Here is a 22,192-nt window from a genome sequence, read left to right as displayed (position 1 = left end):
GGCATAATCTACAAGCAATGATGCATGGGCTCTGCTCTGAGCCATCCATCATTGCACCCAGGAGCCCAGTAGTACCTTCAGGGGAAGAAGAAAGGTCTGATCAAACTTCATTCCACCGAGTTGTACCCCGAGCATGCACATGCACCACCAGTCTCCTGCAGCCATACGCCTTTGGCCCATGAGCAGAGGGTCTTCAGTACCAGCCCCCTGCTGGCTAAGAACCAGCTCACAAGGGCCCCTCTCAGCAGAGTGCTTAGGTCTGGTAGGTAAGCCTGGTATGAGCATTGACCTCCTCTTGGTTGCAAATTGCCAGGGCTACACCCCTTGGCCCTCGATACTTTCAGTAATCCTTTAAAGACCAAGGAGCATTTGAGTTGTCTTGGCAACTTTGAGAGGTCAGGCTTCCAGCAACCTAATGCTTTTCAGATGCTCTTCTTCCGGATGTTTTATGTGATCCTGAGGCACCCTGCTGTTCACCCCAGGCCAGATGTGAGCTGGGTTTTGCTAATTGGCTGTGGCCGAGCCTTTCAGAGTTGAAGGCCAGAATCCCAATTATAAGCAGCAGCCTACAGAGTGACTTCTCAAGGCCGGTCTGTGACTAGCCCTTTGCAGCAACTTATTGAGTGCGGAAAGACCCGCATCTGATGAAGGACATGCCTGTGGCTCAATCCATGGTCAGAACAAAGCCAGCACTGAATGGTGCCTTTTTCAACCAAGGTGTCTGTGGCATACCCAGGTCACAGAATGTCTCCAAGCTGGGGAAGCTTGGAGAATGGCTAATTTACTGATGGCGAAATTAAGGTTCAGGGAATGCAAGAGATATATTCAAAGTCATTAGTGACAGAGCCAGGAGTGGAGCCTGTTTCTTTGGATTCTAGCTTCATTTTTTCCACTAAAGTCTTTTTTTCTTCTTGATATGCTCTTGTCCTTTCAAGATGTTGAATGATGCCACAAGCCTTCGAGAGTGCTCATTGAAATGGGGCCATTCTTTTTATCTGCTACCATTCTCCATCCAGTCTTTCCTGGGACAGAAGACTTGACTTGAAATACTAGAGCTTCAGCTGTGCTGAAATCAGATTTGGGCTCTAGAAGACTGGAGGTACTGAGGGAGGGCCCTAAAAACAAAATTGTGATATTCTGGAATCCTGGGTTCCTGAGGATGGCAGAGTCAAGAATGGCTGAGCATTGCTTGTGTTGACATCAGAAGTCTTGAGTCCACCTTCCAGTTTTGCCTTTAACTTTTTGCAGATAACTGTGGTTAAATCATTATACCTTCTTGGTCCTTAGTTTTCTCAGTGTAAAATAAGGGGAAAATAATATTTGCTTAATAGTTTCCTTGGAAAGGTGGATATTATGATGCCAGATGAAATGGCTTTCTCTATTCTGGCTTGTCTCTGCATTCAATCTCAGTGTTTTAGAAGAGAATTTGTAATTTCCTGGCCTGGTCCAATGATACACCATGTTCTGCTCAAGACTAGGTGTTACCAGAATTTCAAGACTCATTATATCCAACATGCTTTGTATGAATCTAGAGGATGATGACCATCAAGAGTCATAGAATGTCATGGATCACCTGATTCTGCTCCCCTACTTCTGAGGTATGAAATCCTAGCCCCAAAGAGGTCAGATGACTTAACAAAGATGGAGATCAGGAAAAGGCAACACCAGGACTAGGAGCTGGGCCCTTGACTCCCAGCGTAGTACCTCATCCCTTCTGGACATCACAACAGTACTGCCCAGGATGGAACCCACCTACACTGCCATTTTCTTTGGCCCACATAGTATTAGCAAAATGAGGAATTGATCTCGAGTTTGCCACAGCTGTACCATTCCCCATCTTCTCCAAGGCTTTCCCAGCTGTGGCCCTTAGGTGTGTTCCTGGCTAAGCCTAACTGAGATGACGGGGGCCAGCAGAGTGTGGATGGGTTGACCTTTTCCTTCTTCCAGACCCTCATGAATTCTTTGAATTCTTGCTTAGATTGAAAGCACTCTTAAGTGAAGTCTTCCTAACCCGTCCTCATTTCTCTGCTCCCAGACAACCACAGGTAGGAATGTCTTCCTTCTCTGAGATCTTGTAGCAGTTGTGATGGCCAAAGCTGATGCCCAAATGCTAAAACTTTCTTCAGGTCTGGTAGATGGCTCCATAGCCTTTCCATTTTAATGCCTAAATCTAGAAATCTACTGAGTGAATATTGGAGGTTACTACAATGTACCATTCAAACAATACACTATCTCAGTTTACCCAACACTCTAATTCAGTAAAATATGAATGCCACTCAACCCTGAACCATATGGTAAAGCCACTGCTGTTCAACCAAATGATGAAATCAACACTGCTTTTCTTGAATGATTATATCTTTCAATCACTATTGATTGAATCACTATTCTTATTTCTTTTTGAAGTGTAAATTTCTGTGTTGTGAATATTTAATTTTTGGTGGGTTATTTATTTAACCCTAGAGTGTGCATTTAGGGCTATACTATTCTAAGTCAATTTGAATATGTGCATACATCATGATTACGATGTAAATCATTCATCCATTTAATACCAATGCAGGTATCCATAAAATAGCCCCCAAATCTATATACACAGGGACACTTCCTGTTACCACAAAACTCTTTGTTCATTTTAAAGTAGGGTCAGTAAGTGAGCTCAGGGGAGACAGCAGTCACTAAGACTTGAGCATACTGCTTTTTGGAAGAACTTGTTGCTATGTCCTATGGTTATTTGGTGCTTGTCTGATTTCCACCTCCTCTACCCCGTGGTGGCTCAGATGGTAAAGCATCTGTCTACAATGTGGGAGACCTGGGTTCGATCCCTGGGTCAGGAAGATCCCCTGGAGAAGGAAATGGCAACCCACTGCAGTATTCTTGCCTGGAAAATCCCATGGACGGAGGAGCCTGGTTGGCTACTGTCATGGGGTTGCAAAGAGTTGGACACGACTGAGCAATTTCACTTCACTACCACACAGCGAGTGCTCCAGGAGCAGGTGCCCACTTTCTCACTTTTCCTGGTGCACAGCCGATACAAATACCAACTGTGTGAGATGAGAAGCCTGGCAGGAAGAGAGCAGAATGGCAGAGAGAGGAGGCAGGAAGTGTCCTGTTGTGATAGAACAGGTTGAACATACAGGCTGGTTTGTTCGAGAAGATGTGAGGCTAGACTTTTCTGACCTTTGACCATCTAAAGATATCTCTTCAAAAGCAATCAAAGCATCATGCTCCCTACCCCTTACTCCATTAACAGCCAGAGCACCCGTGGACCCAGTGCCTTGCATGGGACCTTGAGGCAGAGAACTTGAGAGCAAGGTACCTGGCAGGCAGGTGGGCTGGCTTCTCCCCAGGACTTCATTCATCCAGACTCCTTGGGCAGAACAGGTATATACACCTGGGTGAGGGAAAAAAGGTTGAAGAAAAAGGAGAACGTGGTTGATTCATAGCACATGGAAAATAGATCTGAGCTCTTAATTCCTCCGCTGTGAATCACTGCAAGTCTTCCAAAGAGTCTTTCTGATGCTGTTCTTTCTGAGCCAGTCTGGTCTGCAACTTGAAGCATCTTTCTAAAATGGGAATCTGATTTCGTCCTGTCTCTGCTCAAAATCACAATAGCTCCCCATTGGCCCCCAAAATAAATGGCATGCTCTTCAGTATGGTGTCTCTGAGCAATCTGACTCTTGCCTGTGGGGGCCCCGCCCAGACCCTGGAGGGCACTTCTCATCATTAGTCACACAGCTCTGGGTGGCGCACTTGCCCTGCCCCTGCTTCCCCACTTAATAAACGCTTTCACAAACCACAGTCGTGCCCACCATCTCATGAGGCTTACACTAGCTCTGTGAGCTCTGCCACTATTCCTCTTCGAAAGAGAGGACTTGGAGGCTCTGGGAAATTTGGAGCATTTTCTTGGTTCTTGTCTGTGGTGGAGGCAGAACTGATTGGCCTTCACATCTTTTTGAGGGTTCCTTTTTTGCGGGGGGCTGTGAGTGTGTCTGTGTGGGTATGTCATATAGGTCCTAGCAGTATGTCATGCTGCTGGGGTGTCATGAAGCTTAACTCTCAGGGTGCAGGCCTGAGGCAGGGAGAGGTGAGGTATGTCTCCAAGGGTTTCTCCTCCCAGTTCCTCTCAAGCGATGGCCAGCAGACTGGCTGTGTTAGCCCCCAGCCTAACCCTGAGCCCAAAGTATGAGGAGGGAGTGGGCTGGGTAAGCATGCAGGGCTCACCTGTGGTATTGTGTAGCATCTTGTAGTAGGGCCTCTGGCAGGAATATCTGATCTCAGACTTGTATGTGGTGAGGTTGTTCCTGGTGGAGAAGGTGACCACTCCGTTTTCCAGCTCTGCCGGAGCTCCACAGTCCGCAACTGAGAGGGAAGAGAGCAGAGCCCTCAGATGGCCTTGCCCCTTCTTCTTGGGGCCACGTGGTGGGTCTGTCCCATACGATGTGTAGGTTGTCCACTGCACACAGCTCCAGAGAGCAATGTTACAGCCTTGCATTTGGGGTCTCTCCCATCTGTGATAGTCCTGCTGGGTGGTCAGCTCACCTGGCCTGGTGTCAATGTCAGGGCAGGGGCTGGTCTGCTGAGATTCAAGCAGATCCTAGACTTTTCCCCACCAGGGCCCTCTCCTTGACTTCCAGTTCTATTGTGCAATCCTCTTATCCTCTTCTGTCCAAATATGAAACCCGTGGCTCAGTGAGAAAATTCTGGCTCATATAAACTAAAGAACCTTCACTTCTTCCAGCCCCAACCACATGCTGAGTAAGAGCAGTTACTGTGTTCACTTTGAAGCTTGGCATTTAAGAAAAAACAAAAACAAACAAAAACTCAGCTCCTGCATGCCTGCACAGCCCCACCCTGCTGGCTCCCCGAAGGCACAGAAGGCAGGATGGGGGTGGCTAGGGTGAACCAAACTTTCATCTTCACCTGCACATTTTCTCTGGTTGTGGGTGGCTGCTCCTGGGGGCTGGCTGAAGGACAAGACCAAAGATACCTGCTCCTCAGAGGTGGTCTTAGGAGAGCTTGCCAGTCCAGGCAAGTCTTGGGAGTTGCCAGCAGGAGTCTGCCAGGAGCCAGGAGCAATATCTGAGGAGCCAGTTTGTCAATATCTCTTCAAGGGCCTTGTTAGGGGGTGATGCTCCATTCTAAGGAAATCATAATCTTAGACCAAACAGCCTCTGTCAGAACTGAAGAATCCCAGGGAGCTCAGAACTTCCCAGGGGGAATGGAATCTGAAGTTAGGCAATCTAGAACATCATCTTTACTTACAGATGAGCCAGAGAGGAGCCTTGATTGGTCTAAGGTCACACAGTGAATTAGTCAGAGAACTAGACCTGATCTTAAACTCAATGCTTTTTATAAGTAAACCAGACTGACAGTTATTAGAATCTGTTTTCTAGTGAAAATGGCCTATAATCAATATTCTGGGTAAGGCTAGACATTAGCTGTCTGATGTCAGAGGATCACATTCTAAAGCCAGTTTCCTTCCTCCTGAATTTGCTTGGAAAACAGAAACAGGGACAATTTACCTGTGAGATGCTACTCAGAAATTGTGATTTTTTAATATTAGAATTCCAAATTTATCTTTTTTACTGAATAGAGTGTTATCTAGCTTAAAACATAGGTGATCTTAAGAGCCTCCAGCATGCAGGAGAGGGATGAAGGATGGAAGTAAATGCAGGTAGGTACCTCCTATCCACAAGAAAGGCAAACACACCCAGAAAACTGGTTAGTGGTGTTTCCTGGCCTCCAATCCCCCTGGATGAATCACTCCCATTTGTTTTGATCGCCCAAAAGTAGAGACACCCTTCTACTCTGGGCAGGGGCGGGGAAAGTGTGTAAGGGTCAGCACTACGATAGCAAGAGGGAATAATATTTACTATCTAAAACTGTAAACAATTTTACATGTATTTTCCTGATGAGTCTCAAAGCAGCTTTTTCTTCCTTTTTTTTAGGAAATAGCATTGATTAGTGTCTGGATCTTTGTATGAGCCTTGTCTCCCTTAACTTAGGTCTAGCAGTTTATTTTGCCCAAATTATCCTCAAAACCTAGTATCTAGTATTAGGTGGAGCAATTCCAGGGCTAGGTGTTCAAGCCCCTGAGAGCCTGTACGTGTCCAGCACTAGCAGAAATTGTCTGGACTGAGGGTCTGCTTTCACTTCCCTCCAGAGAAGTCACTTGGCCCACTGATGAAGCTGCTCTTACAGCCACACAGAGGGTGTGACAAATAGTGGAAAACAGAGGATCACTGCAGCTTGGATATAGTGAGTGGGGAAGAGGTGCACCTTCTCTCCAGGTCTACAGTAGTAGGCAAATTACTGTATCTCTGTGGGACATGGAGACAACTTCCCTTAGCAAAACCCTTTGAGCTCTGCCTGACACAATCCAAGATGGTAGATCGGGCCCTGTCTCCTCAGTCTATCTTCTTTGCTTGAGGAAGGGTCTTGACGTCTTCTCTAAAGTGCACCTGGTCACTTCCGCACTCTGGAATCGAAATACGCTTCCTCCCTCCATTCCCTCGGCCCCCCTTTCTCCTGCATCTCTGCATGGGGCTCTGCTACCCAGACCCTGTCTTCACTCTCACTCTTGCTGTCGTTTATTTCCCTTCAGACATGTTTTTCTTGATCCGCCATCCTGAAGATGCTTTGACAGAGTCTAGGGGAGTCCTAGGCAACCACACACAATTGACTCACCTGGCCCTCAAGATCCGGAAATGCCCAGCCCAGCCCACCCAGCCCCCAGCCCCATCTTCTGGGCATCCCTCCTGTGGTGCCCTTGTGCTCCAGTGTCAAGGACCCCTCACTGTGCTGCTGCTTTCCCACTCGGGGAAACCCTGTGGTTCATGCTCTGCCCACGCTTCGACCTTGATCAAATATTGCTGCTTCTTGAAAGTATTTTCTCATTCTTTTAATTGGGTACAGCTGCTTCCACATTTTTCTTTGCATGGCCCTTTATTCTTCACCCTCTGATGCATGTATCTTTTGTTTCCTGGTATTGTAATTATTTGGGTTCATATCACATCTTCTGCCTAAATGATGATCCCCTCTATCACACTGAGTGCAAGGCCTGTTATCCTTTGTGCTGTTAAAAATATTGATTCAACTGATGATTATTTTTAGTGATTGCCCCAGCTCCTCTCTCAGGGGCACCCTTGACCTAGAATGGCACTTCAGTCTCTGGACCATTCTTTGGCCAACTTTGCAGGATTCTGCCCTCATCAAGAGGCCATTCAATCAGGGAATAAACTAATAAGCAGTCACGGTGTAATGCAAGGGTTCTTTGATATGTCTACCTAGATTTTGTTCAGGCTGAAGCAGAGACTCCCAACCTCTGCAGCCCCTTCTTCATCATTGTTCATAACCCAGTGATGTCCCATGACTCCAAAGCTGAACACTGCTGTTTTCAAGTCTGATGCCTATCTTTTGAAAAACTTTAATTAGGAAATTTTCAGAAATGCAAACTTTGTAAGCCCCAGAGGAAAGATCTCCTGGTGATGGGATTTTAGCCCCATTTTAGGTACAGGTGGAAGAGAAACTTTTGGGCATGAGACTAGATCTAGGTTTCCTAAAAACCCACACTATATGAGTTATTGTTAACTTCACCTACTCAGGGTTGTTAAGAAAGTAGCAACAGGTACAAATATTAAAGTCACAAAGTGATTCTGGCCCATTTAACCTTGAGGTGTGGAGTAGAAATCAGGGCTCACTTTGACCTGGTCCTCCTAAGCTTTTGAATATAAATTAAATCAAGTGTCTCTAGAATCAAAGCCATTTTTTCCTTTCAGAAGAGTATAGTCCACATAGAAGTGCTAAAAAAGAAATCCCCCATTGTCTTTTCATTATTTTCCAGCACAATGTTTAAATGATGGGCGAACCCTCAGAAGGAGAGTTGTTCTCACACACTAGGCAGTTTCAACTGCTTGGGCCTGAGTTGCCTTGTTCAGCATCCATTCTAACCCGCACTGAAATGGGAAATGGAGTGTTGGGAAGATAGGGAGGGATGGAGGACCCCTGGGACCCAGGGTCTTGTGAGTGGTCCATTCCTGGATGTCTGCACAGTGTGGGGTCCCAGCATTCACTCTGCCACTTGCTCTGACTCAGGTTCGCTTTCCACATCCATTTCCGTTTCTGCCACCATGATGAAGATCAAAGAGGGGTTAGGAGGTGCAGAGAAAGGAAGCGGAGAGAAGGGAGAGAGAAAAAGAAGAGAAAGAAAAATTAGCAAGCAAAGCAGACACAGTTTATGCAGGAAATACAGAAATTGCTCCACCAGAATTGATTAAGAATGCACAGTGCAGGTAGTCAGCGTGAAGGACAGCTTGGGATTGTGGGATGTGTACCATTCTGAGAACTCGCACAGTCATAAGTCCTGGCTCGCGGCAATGGTAACATTCTGCTCCCTGAGCAAGCTTTGCATTCATCTGTTCCAAACCCTTATTTGACAGATGGCATCAGAGCAGACCAAGACTTGTTTGGAGTCACCACAGCAGGTGGAGGCAGGGCCAGGACCACAACCCATAATTCCCACTTCCTGTTCCCATGCAAGTTTCTTCACTGCACATGTACACTTCCTGTCTGTCTCAACCCCTTTCCCTGGGGACTCTCAACTTCTCAGTCTTTTTTGCCTTTGCATCTCTCCTAGGACCCAGCACATGCCTGGAACAAAAGTGCTCAATAAATACTTACTCAGTGAACAAGCAGAGATGCCGGTGTGTCTGAGAACTGGTATGTGGGAGAACCAGGCCATATTAGGAAGGAAAAAATTCCTCTTTTCCTGATACTTTTGTATATTAATATGTCACATAAAAGTACCATCAAACACATGAGTTGCCCTGCTCTGTCAACACTTCTGTTACCATAAAAAGTATGTGTCTCATTAGGGAAGAAAAATTATTACCCAAATTTCCAAAAGCATGAAAGAGAGACCAAAACCTCTTCTTATAAAGGGCGTTGGATGGGGGAGATGAACAAGCTTCTACTGAGTTTTCACTTATTCCTGCTGCACCTTAGGTATGATGTGTACATTAACTCAGTTGTGCTCAGTCATGTCCGACTCCTTTTGACCCCATGGACTGTTGCCTGCCAGGCTCCCCTTTCCCATGGAATTTCCAGGCAAGAATACCGGAGTGGGTTGCCATTTCCTCCTCCAGGAGAACTTCCTAACCCAGGGATTGAGCCCGAATCTCAATTAGTCCTCAGAACAATCAACAATGCTGGAAACTGAGGCCAAATGAGGACGAGCCAATGGTTCAGGGATGTTGAACTGGTGGAGTCTGGATTGGAATCTAGAACTTCTTGTCTCCAAAGCAATATCCTGTCCTTTCTACCCCTTGTCCTCCGATTCCTTCAGAACGCTCCCTTGCCTTGTCCTGCAGAGTGCTTCACAAAGGCCTCAGTCACAGCACCACACAGGAGCCACCTGCTGGAGGAGGTGGCACACATGTCTGCTGGCATTTGAGTTCTTTACCGTCTGACCTTGTCTTTTCCATCTGAAATCCCTATGGACTTCTGCATAGGCAACCAGGGGCTTCCCTGGTGGCTCAGAGGTTAAAGCGTCTGCCTGAAATGTGGGAGACCTGGGTTCGATCCCTGGGTCAGGGAGATCTCCTGAAGAAGGAAATGGCAACCCACTCCAGTATTCTCACCTGGAGAATCCCATGGATGGAGGAGCCTGGTAGGCTGCAGTCCATGGGGTCGCAAAGAGTCAGACGCGATTTCACTCATTTTCACTTAAACGTCTGTTGAAACTTTTTGTTGGAGTCGTAAAATGCCCCTCTTTCCTACACTGGGCTCTGACTCCAGCCACAATGTCCCATTAAAAAGAAAATTTAAAACAAGCACTTTCCGATCCAAAATTATGCCTGGGATTTGCTTCAGGGGAGCCCCACCCTGAGAGTGTCCCCTTGGGAATGCATCTGCCTGCTTACTGGACTCGAGTCATTTAGGACTAGGGAAGGGAATAGTACTTCAAAGTTTATATAGGTCATGAAATGGGGCTGGGGCTGGGTGAAGACCCACTCTGGTTCTTGACGTCTCACCTCTCCATTCAAAAAAAAATCCTCCTCCCCTCCTTCCCTTCTTCTCTTTCACTTTCTGTCACTATGCCTCCTCCCATCATTTTTGCCACAGATGTCCTCTAAAACTTCGGTCCTTACAAGTCTTGCAATAAAATCACCTGGGTAGCAGGAGAGGGCGTGGTGGCGGTCAGTTTGTATTTTTACAAAACTTACTGAAGGATTTATATGGATCGCATTATTTCAGAACCACTGGGATATATTCTAGAATATTAAGGCTAGTCCAAACTTCTTTGTAGCTGAGGTGAAGGATCTTATCCATGATCACAGCATGGGTTAGAAGCAGAGCCAAGGCAAGAACTCTGGGTTCCAAGAACCCCTGCTTCACGCAGGTCCACTGTGCTGACCTCACCACCCTGCCTTCACAGCCATCCCAGGAGACAGCAGATACAGCTGATGGCCACTTAAAGACGGTCAAGGTCACCAGTGCCAAAATAGTGTCCTATATTAGCAAATGCCAGAGCTAGTTTCAAATGTGGAGACAAGCTATTCATCTAGCAAATTTGGCAACCTGTCTGCAGGCAGAGGTAAAATTAGTATTTGGAAAGCAAACTGGGACTCATAAGCAGTGTCTTTTGAAATCCTAACACCTTACTGCTGAAAGGAACATTTGAGAGCTTTTCATCCAACCGCACTGTGTCTGTAAAATTCCTGCCCCATCCCTCTCAGGGTGCACTTGCCAGGCTCCCCCCACCCCGTGTGGGCTCTGCTCACATCCCCCCAGTGCTGGGGGGCTCATGACCCTTATAACCAGCCAACAGTGTGTTCTTACTTTTACAGGTGGGAATCTTGCTACTCCACGTCCCGTCCTTCAGACACTCCATCTGGAATGTGTCCATCTCCACATTATCCTAGGAAGAAGCATGAAGAAGGGGAGGAAAGGAGGGGGAGTGGGTTGGTGACTGTTTCCCAATGTAACCAGCTCTCCCTCCAGAGCTGGCTGTTCTCCGCTGGGCTTTCCCAACGGGGGCCTCCGAGGGCTTGAAATCAAGGGGAGGACAGACACTGAGTTCATGTCGCCCGTTCCTACTCTGGAGAGACACCTAGTGCTAGGGTGGGGCTGGGGGGTGCGGGTGTTGGTTGGGGGCTGGGCAGCTGTCTGAGAAGGGACACCTGTACTGGTGACGCCTTCTTCAGAGCTGTGGTTCTCAAACCTCACTCAGTGAGCATCAGTGTCACAGGCCCCCTCCCAGAGTTTCTGAATCAGTGGCTCTGGCCTAGGGACCAAGCCCTTGCATTTCTAACTAGTGATGTGCTGGTGTGGTGGGGACCCCACTTGGATTATCATTCCATGAGAGCAAAAGTCCACTAGCTTGGCTTACACTGAACTCACCTGGGCAACTTAACAGACAAAATGATCACGGGCCCTGCCCCAGAGATTCTACTTGATCTCAGGTGGGGCCTGGGAGGTGGTTTTGTTAACTAGTCGATTCCTAGGAGAACCACTGTTTCAGAGAATGAGCAATGCTCACCTGCCACCTTTAAAAGCTCAGCTTCTGTCCCAGGGCTACTCGGTAAGCCTGATGAACTGTGTTAAGGCTGTTTGTACTGACTGTTGGGCTAAATGGATATTTTGCTCGGACTTTTGTACCACTTTCAGAAGGGAGAGTCTGGGACACATGCTTTTAATTTTCAGAAGGCTGGAATTTTTGGCGCATTGTGGGAAAGCTCGGAAATACCGTGGTGGGACCAGGACAAGCTCTGGAAGCCCATCTGCCCTGGGAGGCTCTGGGGAGTTTCTCTAGCCTGGAGAACCCACCCCTCCCCTAGCAGGACCCTGTACCTTCAGCACTTTGTAGCCTGTGTCACAGCTGATGAGCACCTGGTCTTTGAAGGAATACGTGGTTTGCAAGGGTTCGATTTTCCCATGGACAGGAGGCTGCAGCTTGGGGCACTCATTCCCTGGTGGGGAGCAATGAAAGGAGTAGGTGAGAAAACAAAGGAAAGGGTGGTCATGAGAAGCCTTTCCCTAGAATTCAAGGCCTGATGGAGGTGGGAAAGAACACGTGAAAACCGCACCCCCAGGGCATGGGGGCCTAGACCTACCAGGCCCTGTAGAAGGCTTACTTTGGACACTTGAGCAGGTCACTTTCCAACTTGGACCTTTATTTCCTCATCTGTAAAATGAGGTGGTTTGCCAGATGATCTCATCAAAACTCGGGGTAGGAAAAGGTATTAAATGTCTGAGCATAACTCTTGTCTGATGTTTCCTTTCCATCTTCCACAGTAGGCCTGTGGGACACTTCTACAGGGACGAGGAGCTCAGTACCCACCAGTGTGTACCTTTCATACTAGACTCCTCCAATGAGAGGAACAGAATTTTCATATTCCGCTGAAATTTACACCCTTGAAGTTTTTACTCAGTGGGAGTAGTTGGCTCTTTCGGGCCACTCACGATGACCCCACTCTTTCTTCCCAAGATTATTCTTCACAGTGCCAGAGAGACTGTGATTTGCACTTCAAAAGGCTAAACTGGATAGAATTCCTATGCCTGACGCATTTCCTGGATTATTCTCCCTCATTAATATCCTCTTCCTGCCTCTCCCCACAAGCAGGCACTGAAGCTGGTGATGAGCCAAGGCCAGGATATAGCGTCTTTGCACTGTGTTAGTCACACCCAGCTGTGGTCCTGCCGCTGCCCCTCTTCCTCCAGTTACTGTACGCCCCTTGGTCAAGTAACTCCAGCAGGGTTTGGACCAGGACCGGGTGCCTCAAGGTATTGGGCGATGAGGCCTGTGGGCTTTGTCACTCTGGGTGCTCAAGGAGGCAAAGCACCATGATGAAGCATTTTGTACTAGAGGCCTACACCCAAATTTATGCCCCAGACTTTGGAAGGCCTGGGGCCGGAAGGATCCTCTCCAGGCCCAGTCAATCACAGTGTGAAGTTCTGGAAACTATTTTTTTTGAAAATTATAGTTTTAAAAAATTATTTATTTTATTGGAGTCTAATTGCTTTACAATGTCGTATTGATTTCTGTTGTACAACAAAGTGAATCAGCTGTATGTATACATTTATCCCCTCCCTCCACCCCCCAACCCCCATACTGTCTATCTAGGTCACCACAGAGCACCGAGCTGAGCTTCCTGTGCTTTATAGCAGGTTTCCACAAACTATCTATTTTAGATAAGGTAGTACATTGGATCGCAACTGAGCAACCTCACTTTCACTTTTCACTTTCATGAATTGGAGAAGGAAATGGCAACCCACGCCAGTGTTCTTGCTTGGAGAATCCCAGGGACAGGGGAGCCTGGTGGGCTGCCGTCTATGGGGTCGCACAGAGTCGGGCACGACTGAAGTGACTTAGCAGCAGCAGCAGCAGCAGCAGCAATACATATATGTGAATCCCAATCTCCCAATTTGTTCCACCCTCCCCTTTCCCTCACCCCGTGTTTGCATGTCTATTCTCTTATGTCAGCATCTCTTTTCCTGCCCTGGAAATAGGTTCATCTGTACCATTTTTCCTAGGGCATATACTCTGAGAAAACCATAATTCAAAGTGACATGTGTACCCCAGTGTTCACTGCAGCACTATCTACAACAGCCAGGACATGGAAGCAACCTAAACGTCCATCGACAGATGAATGGAGAAAGATGTGATGCATATATACAATGGAATATTACTCAGCCATAAAAAGGAACGAAATTTGGTCATTTGTAGAGATGTGGATGGACCTAAAATCTGTCATACAGAGTGAAGTAAGTCAGAAAGAGAAAAACAAGTATCATGTACTGATGCATATATGTTTTTTGTTTTTAAAAATCTCCCCACTTGATTCTGAAGTGCAGCCAGTTTTGAAAACGTCTTATCCAAACCCACCATCATTGCTGCCCTTTATCCCATTTATAGATGAGAAACTAGTCAGCAGAGAGAATCTGCCTTGGTCCCAAGCTGCTCAGTGGCAGGGTTGGGAGTCCTGCCACATCCCCGGAGGAGCCCAGGCCAGCACCCCCTCACACTCCCTGGCTGCTACACCATGAGGGCTGAGCATGGAAGACAGGTGTGACCCAGAAGGGGAGAGACTGTGTTACCTGTCGCCCTGTATGATAGCCTCCAGCCCCGGTTCTCCCCCGAGTTGTCACTGCGAAACAGGATCTGGATGCTGTGGCTCTGGGTATTGATGGGTTCTGGGGCTTTCTCTCCACAGAAGGGCCCCAGAACTTTTGGACCAGCTTTAATCTGTGAGGGGCAAGATAGAAAAAAAGCAGGGTCACACCTGAGTGGCAGTGACTGCTTCTGGGATCATCGCTACTCTGCACCCAGGGTTTTCTGGAAGCTTCCATGTGAGTCCATGATGTTCACTCACATTCTTAGTGGGCATTACCATTCACCAATGGGTTCCATCTCCATTCTGCCATTCACAGATTACAATGACCTTGGAAGTGGACAAGGCAGTCTGATTTTCCTCTCCTCAGAGATGAACATATTATGGTTCAGAGAGGGGCAGAGCCCTGTCCAGATACATAGGATAGAAAATGCCCCTGCTTGCAAAGATCCTGCAGTCTAGTCCAGGCAGACTAATAGATAATAATAAAAAAAAAAATAATTACCAGCTGTAGTAAGTATCACAAAAATAATCAGGGTGATATATAACATACATATATAATATAAATGTATGCTATATGTTTATAATTTAAGTAGTAAAATCTATGTAGTCTCTATAATTTTCATCATTAATATAGTAGATGTTGTTTAGTTGCTAAGTCATGTCCAACTCTTTTGTGACCCCATGGACTGCAGCCAACCAGGCTCCTCTGTCCATGGAATTTTCCAGGCAGGAATACTGGAATGGGTTGCCATTTCCTTCTCTAGGGGAATCTTTCCTACCCAGGGATCGAACCCCTGTCTCCTGCATGTGTCTCCTGCATTGCAGGTGGATTCTTTACCACTGTACCACCAGGGAAGCTTCAGTATAATAGATAATAACTTTAAATAGTTAGGGAAGGCCTCTTTGTGGAGGTAACATTGGATTTGAAACATGTAGGATGAGTAGGAGCTTGTCATTTGGAGAGGAGGGGAGAATACATTCCAGGCAGGGAAAACAATGTATATAAAGGTTGAGGCCAAAAGTGGGAAAGAGCCTGGTAAGTATCAAGAGCAGGAAGGAAGCCAGTGAGGCTGGAGGAGAGGGAATGCCATGGCTTGAGGATGGGAAGGCAGCCATGAGCCATGCTGTGTTGAGGAATTCATGTTTATTCCAAGTACAATCTTGATATAACCTGGCTTTTATAAAATTTACCCTGGATGCTAGAAAATAACATACCATGCAGAGCAAGAGTGGATGCCAGAAAACCCTCCAGGTAGCTTTGCAGCTGACCAGAGAGAGCAGGGATTGGACTCAGGAGAAGGCAATGGCACCCCACTCCAGTACTCTTGCCTGGAAAATCCCATGGGCAGAGGAGCCTGGTGGGCTGCTGTCCATGGGGTCTCGAAGAGTCGGAGACGACTGAGGGACTTCACTATCAATTTTCACTTTCATGCATTGGAGAAAGAAATGGCAACTCACTCCAGTGTTCTTGCCTGGAGAATCCCAGGGATGGGGGAGCCTGATGGGCTGCCATCTATGGGGTCGCACAGAGTCAGACATGACTGAAGTGACTTAGCAGCAGCAGAGGCAGTGGAGATGGAGAGAAGGAAGAGGCACTCTGGGCTGGTCCAGATTTCCAGCCCCCAGGCCTGGGTCCTGCCTCTGCTTTAACTCTTTCTCCTTCCTCCTCTGAGGACCAGCACTTCTTAATCCTCATTTGATGACTTCTATAATCCTGGGTATATCTTCATCTTGTCACCCTTACTGTGGTGAGGGGGACAGTGAAGCCCCTAGAGTTACCTGCCTAATGATAAGCTCATAGCATAGCAGCTGGGATGTAATGTATGGTAGACAGAGTTCTGGGCCTGCCTTGTGGCTCAGATGGTAAAGAATCTGTCTGCAATGTGGGAGACCCGGGTTCCATCCCTGGTTTGGAAAGATCCTTTGGAGGAGGAAACCCACTCCAGTATTCTTGCCTGGAAAATTCCATGGATAGAGGAGCCTGATGGACTACAGTCCATGGGGTCATAAAGAGTCAGACATTTTTTGACTAAATGACTAACACACACAGACAGAGTTCTAAGATGGTCCCCATGATCTTCACCCTGGTGTCACTTCATGATGATATTATGTTACCTGGCAGAAGGGATTTTTCAGGTGGGGCAAAGGGCTGATTTGGGATCAGGGAAGTTCCCTAGACTGGGTCCAATGAAGGTGGTGGATGTTATTTTAAATAATTACTTTTTAGGAAGCCACCTGCATGGCCCCCTATCCTGGAAGAAGGTAGAGAATGTCAATTTTCCCAATTCAGCCAAGATTTGTCAGTATCCCCAGGGCGTATAGCCACTGCTATCTTACCTTGATGTAGTCATAGGGGCAAGACACCTCAGGATGGTCCTCAATGTCGAAAATATCCTCAAATTGCAGGCTGATCATGAAACCCTCCTCTAGCTCAATGGTGTAGAGGCATTCGGAGCTCTTGGGGTAAGGGCTGGGGAAGTCGGGGCTGGTGATCACGCCTGTCCGCTGGGTGAAGAGGTTGTCACTGCACTCCACTGTGGGAAGCACACGGGAGCAAAGTGGTACACCACACTCAGGGCCACAGCAGCCCGTTTCTTATCTGCTACGGCACAATTTTCCCAGTGGTTCTGAGAGGCAAGTGGGGGAAGGAGTCACTATCCCCATTTTACAGATGGGGAAACTGAAGTTCAGTGAGGGGAAGAGATTTACGCAAGGTCACACAAGCAAGTAATTTTCAGGGTTAAGACTCACAGGCAGTGAGTGTGATATACCTTTTTGTCCAATTCTCCGATCTTGGTGTGGGGCGTGAGGGGTCTCAGATGAAAGGTTTTGAGATGTGTGGTCAGGGAGAGGATCTTCTCCTCTTTTGTGCTGCTCTCCCCTCAGCCCAGGACTCCATGAAATCTCTGCTCAAAGCCATCCTTGATCCCTCATTAACACAGGACCCTCACACATACCCTCACTCTCTGGCCCCTGGCCTTGCCTTGTTTCTCTTCATGCTGTTGACCACTGCTTGCATTGTGAAATGTATTTCTTGGTGGATTTTCCTGCCCCCACAAATCCCCTGAGCTCTGGGAGTCTGCTCTGTTCCCCATCACAGTTGCAACCCAGCAACCAGTGTCTTGTATCCTGGCCATGGCTTAACCCTGCAAAGGCCCTGTGATATGCCATTGAACCATTGTCCTTGGATCTGGCATGTCAGTTCTTTCTGGTCATTTGTAAATGAGAAAACTGTGGCCCAGAAAGGGGGCATAGCTAACCCTAAAGTTCCTCAGTTACAAGCTTTAGAACAAGGTTTAGAGTGGTCTCTGAATCCCTGTGCTTTAATATTCTACCCCAAGCATTTTCATGGGGATGACATTGCTCCCAGAGGGGCCAAAGTTGGTTCTTAGAGAGGGGAAGTTGTTACTCTTTTTATGCATAACACACAGGCAGACATATAGTACATAAACATATATACAGGGTATTTGTGGTATTAAATTTCATGGGTGAGACAATTAGGAACAGAAAAAGGCTCTTGGGGGGCAGAAGCAAAAATGAAAAACAGGATTCATAAACATTGCTCAGTCTTAGCCCCTCTGTGGTCAGCACATGGTAGATACTCAATAAATACTTTACTGAATGAAAACCATGGAAAATACAACCCTCTTCAACACTCATGTATGTGCCTGCTTTATACTGAGGGGTTTTATTCAGAAGTAGAAGTTTTTGAAGGAGGAAGGAAAAGACATCCTGTTTCTAGCATGCCTTCCCCCAATGCTCCCTCACTCAGCTTCCAAGCAGTCTTTCTGGGACCCACATCCTTACCCTGCAGTCATACTGATCTACTGGCAACTCCCCAAACATTCCGAATCCTGTCATGCTTCTGAATGTTTGCAGAAGCGGTTCTCTCTGCCTGTCATGCCCTCCCTTTCCTTGTCCTTTTTCCTTCATCAAGGGCATCGTCTCTGGCAAGTGCTTGCTCACTTGCCGCAGACTCAGGTCTGACGGTGCCACACCCACACTTCATTTACAACACTTACTAGGTTTTATTATTTGCCTGTGTGGCTATTACCTGCTAGCCAGGAGGTCCTCCTGGAAATGTCTTAGTCCTCCTACTTCTCCCTCCCCACCTCAGCCTGGATACTATGGCAGAGAAGGCACGTGGATGAGAGGGGAGAGCAAAGAGAGCAAGAAGGAAAGGGATGTTTTCTTGCTGTCTTATCTTTGTCTCTCTCTCTCCCCTTCTCTCGCTTGCACTGGGGTTCCCTCTATCACAATATAAAAGTGAGAGGCCAGGGAAGAGCAGAAAAAAAGGAGCTGGTGGGTAAAACCTAGTGCAGGGTTCAGACCTGGGAAACCTGGGTTTTCCCTTGACTTGGCCTATTACTTACAGGAGGAGAGGAAATAGGGACTAAAGAGCAGAAAGCCCTGCTCCCCAGGAAGAAAGATGGCCTAGAGGCCGGGGCTTCTCAAATGCAGTTCTCTGAGAATCTGAACCCGACTTCCAGGCTGGTGGGCATTACAACATCTTTATTCTTGTGGTTCGATTGTACTTTTAATTGTTCCTACTGCCTGTCCATCCTTCCTCTGAGCCTCCCCTCATCTTACTGGAAAATATGACTCCTAAAAGTGATGCACAGAATCAATGCTGGGCCCCACCTCGGCACGTCCTGTTGTCTGTGTGGAGAATGTAGCCGAAGCGACAGGAGCAGTAGTAGCCGCCGATGTAGTTATGGCAGTAGTGGTCACAGGACAGCTCCTCGTCCTCCCGCTCCGTGCACTCATCCACATCTGTAGGGCAGGTAGAGCCTCTCACAACCAATTCAAGTGTGATGGTGAAGAGAACAGCCAACATTTACAGAGCACTCAGTGGAGCCACTCACTTTGTTGGGAGATACCTGCATTGTCTCATTTAAGCCTCACCTAAGCCTCCAATTACAAACGAGGAGACTTACCCAAGGTCACAGAAAACCTGGTCAAACCTGGGCAGCCTGACTCCTGGTGCTGCCACTGTTCTCTAACAGTTGTGATGACAGCAAGCAGGACGGTTATGACCCCCTTGTTATAGATGAAGAAACTGAGACTTAGAGCCATTAAAGAACTTACTCCAAGTCACACAGATAGTAAGTGGAGTCCTCGTTCAAATCAAGGTGGGCTGGCTCTAAAATCTGGGTTTTTAACCTCTCCTCCATGTTGCTTCTCTCTTTCTAAGTTTCTAAGGTGGGTCAAGCCCTATCTTAGGTATTGGAAATATAAAGATAAAAAGATGTATGTTCTCAACCCAATTTGAACACATATTTCTTCCCAAAAGATACAGGAATGGCCAAGAAGCTTACACATGAACAGATACTCAGCATCACTAGGTGCCAGGAAAATGCAAATTAAAACCATAATGAAGTACCAACGCATGTCCTCTGGAATGGTTAATTTTTTTTTTTTTAATTGATGACATCAAATGTTGGTGAGGATATAGAGCAGCCAGAACTCTCATACATTGGTGGAGGGATACAAAATTGTGCAAACACTGTGGAAAAAGACTGTAAGACAATTTCTTATAGAACTAGACATACACCTACACTATGATTAAGCAATTTTGCTCCTAGATATTAATATATATCCTACAGAAGTGAAACATATGTTTACAAAATGGCTTGTACAAAAATGTTTGTGGAAATTTTTATTAATGAGATCCAAAAAATGGATAGAACCCAGGTGTCTGTCAATAGGAGAATGAATAAATAGATTGTAGTATATTTATATAATGGAAAATTACTCTGCCAGGAAAAGAAACAGTTACTAATGAATTGTAACATTAATGAAAATCAAAAACTTTGTGCTGAGTAAAATATTTCTCATCTCCAAAATATAATCTGTATGTGTTCATTTATATTAAGTTTTGCAAGAGGCAAAACTAATCTATGGTGGTGAAAAAAATCAGGACTGTTGTGGTAACCTCTAAAGAGGTCAGAGTGTGGTGTAATTGGAAAGGAGCATAAAGGAACTTTGGGGGTTAATGGTAAAGCTCAACATCTTGTTAGAGATTCAGTTATATACAAATATATATTTTTCAAAGCTTAACAAATGTACTTAAGATTTATGCATTTCATTGAATATACAGATTTTACATGAAAAGAAAAAATTGTGAATAGCTGTTGAACCCTAGATAAACAATATGCATGCTAAAGTATTTAGGAAGAAGAGTACTGATGTCTGCAATTTATTTTGAAATGTGTCCAAAAAATGAATTGATGGATAGAGGATAGATAGATGGATAGATGTGCGATAGACTAAATGCAGTAAGACATTAATGGTAGAATTTATGTAGTAGGCGTTCATTTTAAAGAAGAGAGCACAAGACACTTAATTTTGAGAGAGAAAGGGAGATGTGGGGATGAGTCACCCACTTCTCCAACTTACCCACAGCCACATAGTGGGCATCAAATCCTGTGAATCGCTCTTCATCAGAGAAATCTGACCGGAAAGTGATGGACATAAAGGAGCCGGGGGAGAGAACCACTTCCTGGCCAGGGGTTTGTTCTGTGTCCGTGGTCTCCCTGCCACAGAAGGTTGCCAGCACCTGGTCTTCAGTTTCTACCTTTAGGGTCAAAAAGAAAGGGAACATGATGTGCATCTTCCCAAATTAGCTTCTCTGCTGGTCTCAAGGAGAAAAGACAGAGGAGCTGCCCACAAGTGGACCAGGCAGCCTGGGAAGCCCAAAGAAAGAGGCTTAGGAATTCTGGAATTTGAAGAAAGACACATTACAGGTTAAGCCAATGTATCTGTCCTCTCCCCGTTTCATTCATTTTGTTTAAGTCCATCAGAAGTAGCTTCACGTTAGTCCTGTTGGCAACAAAATGGCTTATTTGTTAAAAAAAAATTCAATGTTAAAATAAATTTTCATATTTAATAAAACAGAAGAGTTAGATTTCACAGATGGATTCTAGATACAACAGGAACTTACATTTCCAGGAAAAGAAACTATACACAATATAAGTCATTCATTGAGAATTCAGTGTGTGCCAACCACGGAACAAAGCGTGGGATGGGGATGATGGGAGATGACTAAGCCATTGAGCTGTGCATGCGGAAGGGCTTCCCAGGTCTCTCAGTAGTAAAGAACCCACCTGGCAATGCAAGACACACAGATGCTTGGGTTCAATCCCTGGGTCAGGAGGATCCTCTGGAGTAGGAAATGGCAACCCACTCCAGTATTCTTTCCTGGAAAATTCCATGGACAGAGGAGCCTGGCAGGATATAGTTCATGGGGTCACAAAAAGCTGGACACATCTAAGCGACTGAGCACACACATGCCCATGGGGAAGCAGTGTTCAGATGGCGGAAAACAGACAGAGCTATCATACAGTGTGACAAGTGTCTTGTGAAGGATGTACTCAGAAGGAGGCAAAAGATCACCATTGGAATATAAGCTACAGGAAGGCGAGACTTTTAGTTAATTAATTACTTTATTATTGGTATATTTGAGCTTTATTTTTTAAATGATACATTATCTATATCAGAATTGGAATTTTTAAAAATGTAAATTGTAAATAAACATTGTAAATAAACCATGTGTTTAGTTACAATGTGTTAGTTTCAGGTGTAAAGTGATTCAGTTACACACACATACATATTCTTTTTCAGATTCTTTTCTTTACAGTTATATCTTCAGTGCATGGAATAGGACCTAGAATATAGCAGTTATCCAATAAATATTTGTCAGCCAGAACTAAAAGTGCAAGACCTATTCTGAGAATAATGAGAAGCCAGAAATTCTGTGGGGATTGTAGGAAAAGATGTATTTGGAGGCATAGGTTGAAACTAGATTATTATTGACCTTGAATCATGTAACAAGTGACTTGAAATCCCATGGACAGAGGAGCCTAGTGGGCTACAGTCCACGGGATTGCAAAAGAGTCGGGCACGGCTTAGCGACTAAACAACAAAAAGGCAAGTCACGTAATCAGAACTATATTTAATAGGTAGTCTTACTAATACAGAAACTACTGGAATCACCCCAAAATAGTTGCATTTTTTTAAGACTCAGCTGCAAAAATTGCCTATTTGCTAAAGAATTCCCTATTTTGCAAGAGCCAGGGGCC

The 22,192-nt window shown here is 46.0% G+C and overlaps 1 protein-coding gene across 5 annotated transcripts in view; it reads right to left on the bottom strand.

Annotated features, from left to right (window-relative positions):
- MASP1 (MBL associated serine protease 1) overlaps positions 1-22,192 on the bottom strand; it is a 67,989-nt gene that overhangs the window by 18,824 nt on the left and 26,973 nt on the right. For 4 of the 5 annotated variants that reach the window (XR_009735720.1, XM_061413276.1, XM_061413278.1 and 1 more), the window contains exons 3-10: positions 20,511-20,688; positions 18,753-18,884; positions 16,449-16,645; positions 14,095-14,242; positions 11,848-11,966; positions 10,837-10,915; positions 4,219-4,356; positions 3,314-3,388 (exon numbers count right to left, since the gene is read on the bottom strand). Coding sequence is in view for 4 of the 5 variants with exons in the window: in XM_061413276.1 (XP_061269260.1) it covers positions 3,314-3,388; positions 4,219-4,356; positions 10,837-10,915; positions 11,848-11,966; positions 14,095-14,242; positions 16,449-16,645; positions 18,753-18,884; positions 20,511-20,688 (1,066 nt within the window). In the remaining variant the exon portion in view is untranslated. Of the gene's footprint in view, positions 1-3,313; positions 3,389-4,218; positions 4,357-6,883; positions 8,119-10,836; positions 10,916-11,847; positions 11,967-14,094; positions 14,243-16,448; positions 16,646-18,752; positions 18,885-20,510; positions 20,689-22,192 lie in introns of those variants that run through there. The other variant, XM_061413279.1, reaches the window with a different exon arrangement.

Source organism: Bos javanicus, chromosome 1 (genome assembly GCF_032452875.1).
Source record: "Bos javanicus breed banteng chromosome 1, ARS-OSU_banteng_1.0, whole genome shotgun sequence".
NCBI lineage: Eukaryota > Metazoa > Chordata > Mammalia > Artiodactyla > Bovidae > Bos > Bos javanicus.
Note: the sequence above shows the minus strand (reverse complement) of the source record. Positions and strands in the feature narration are given on the sequence as shown.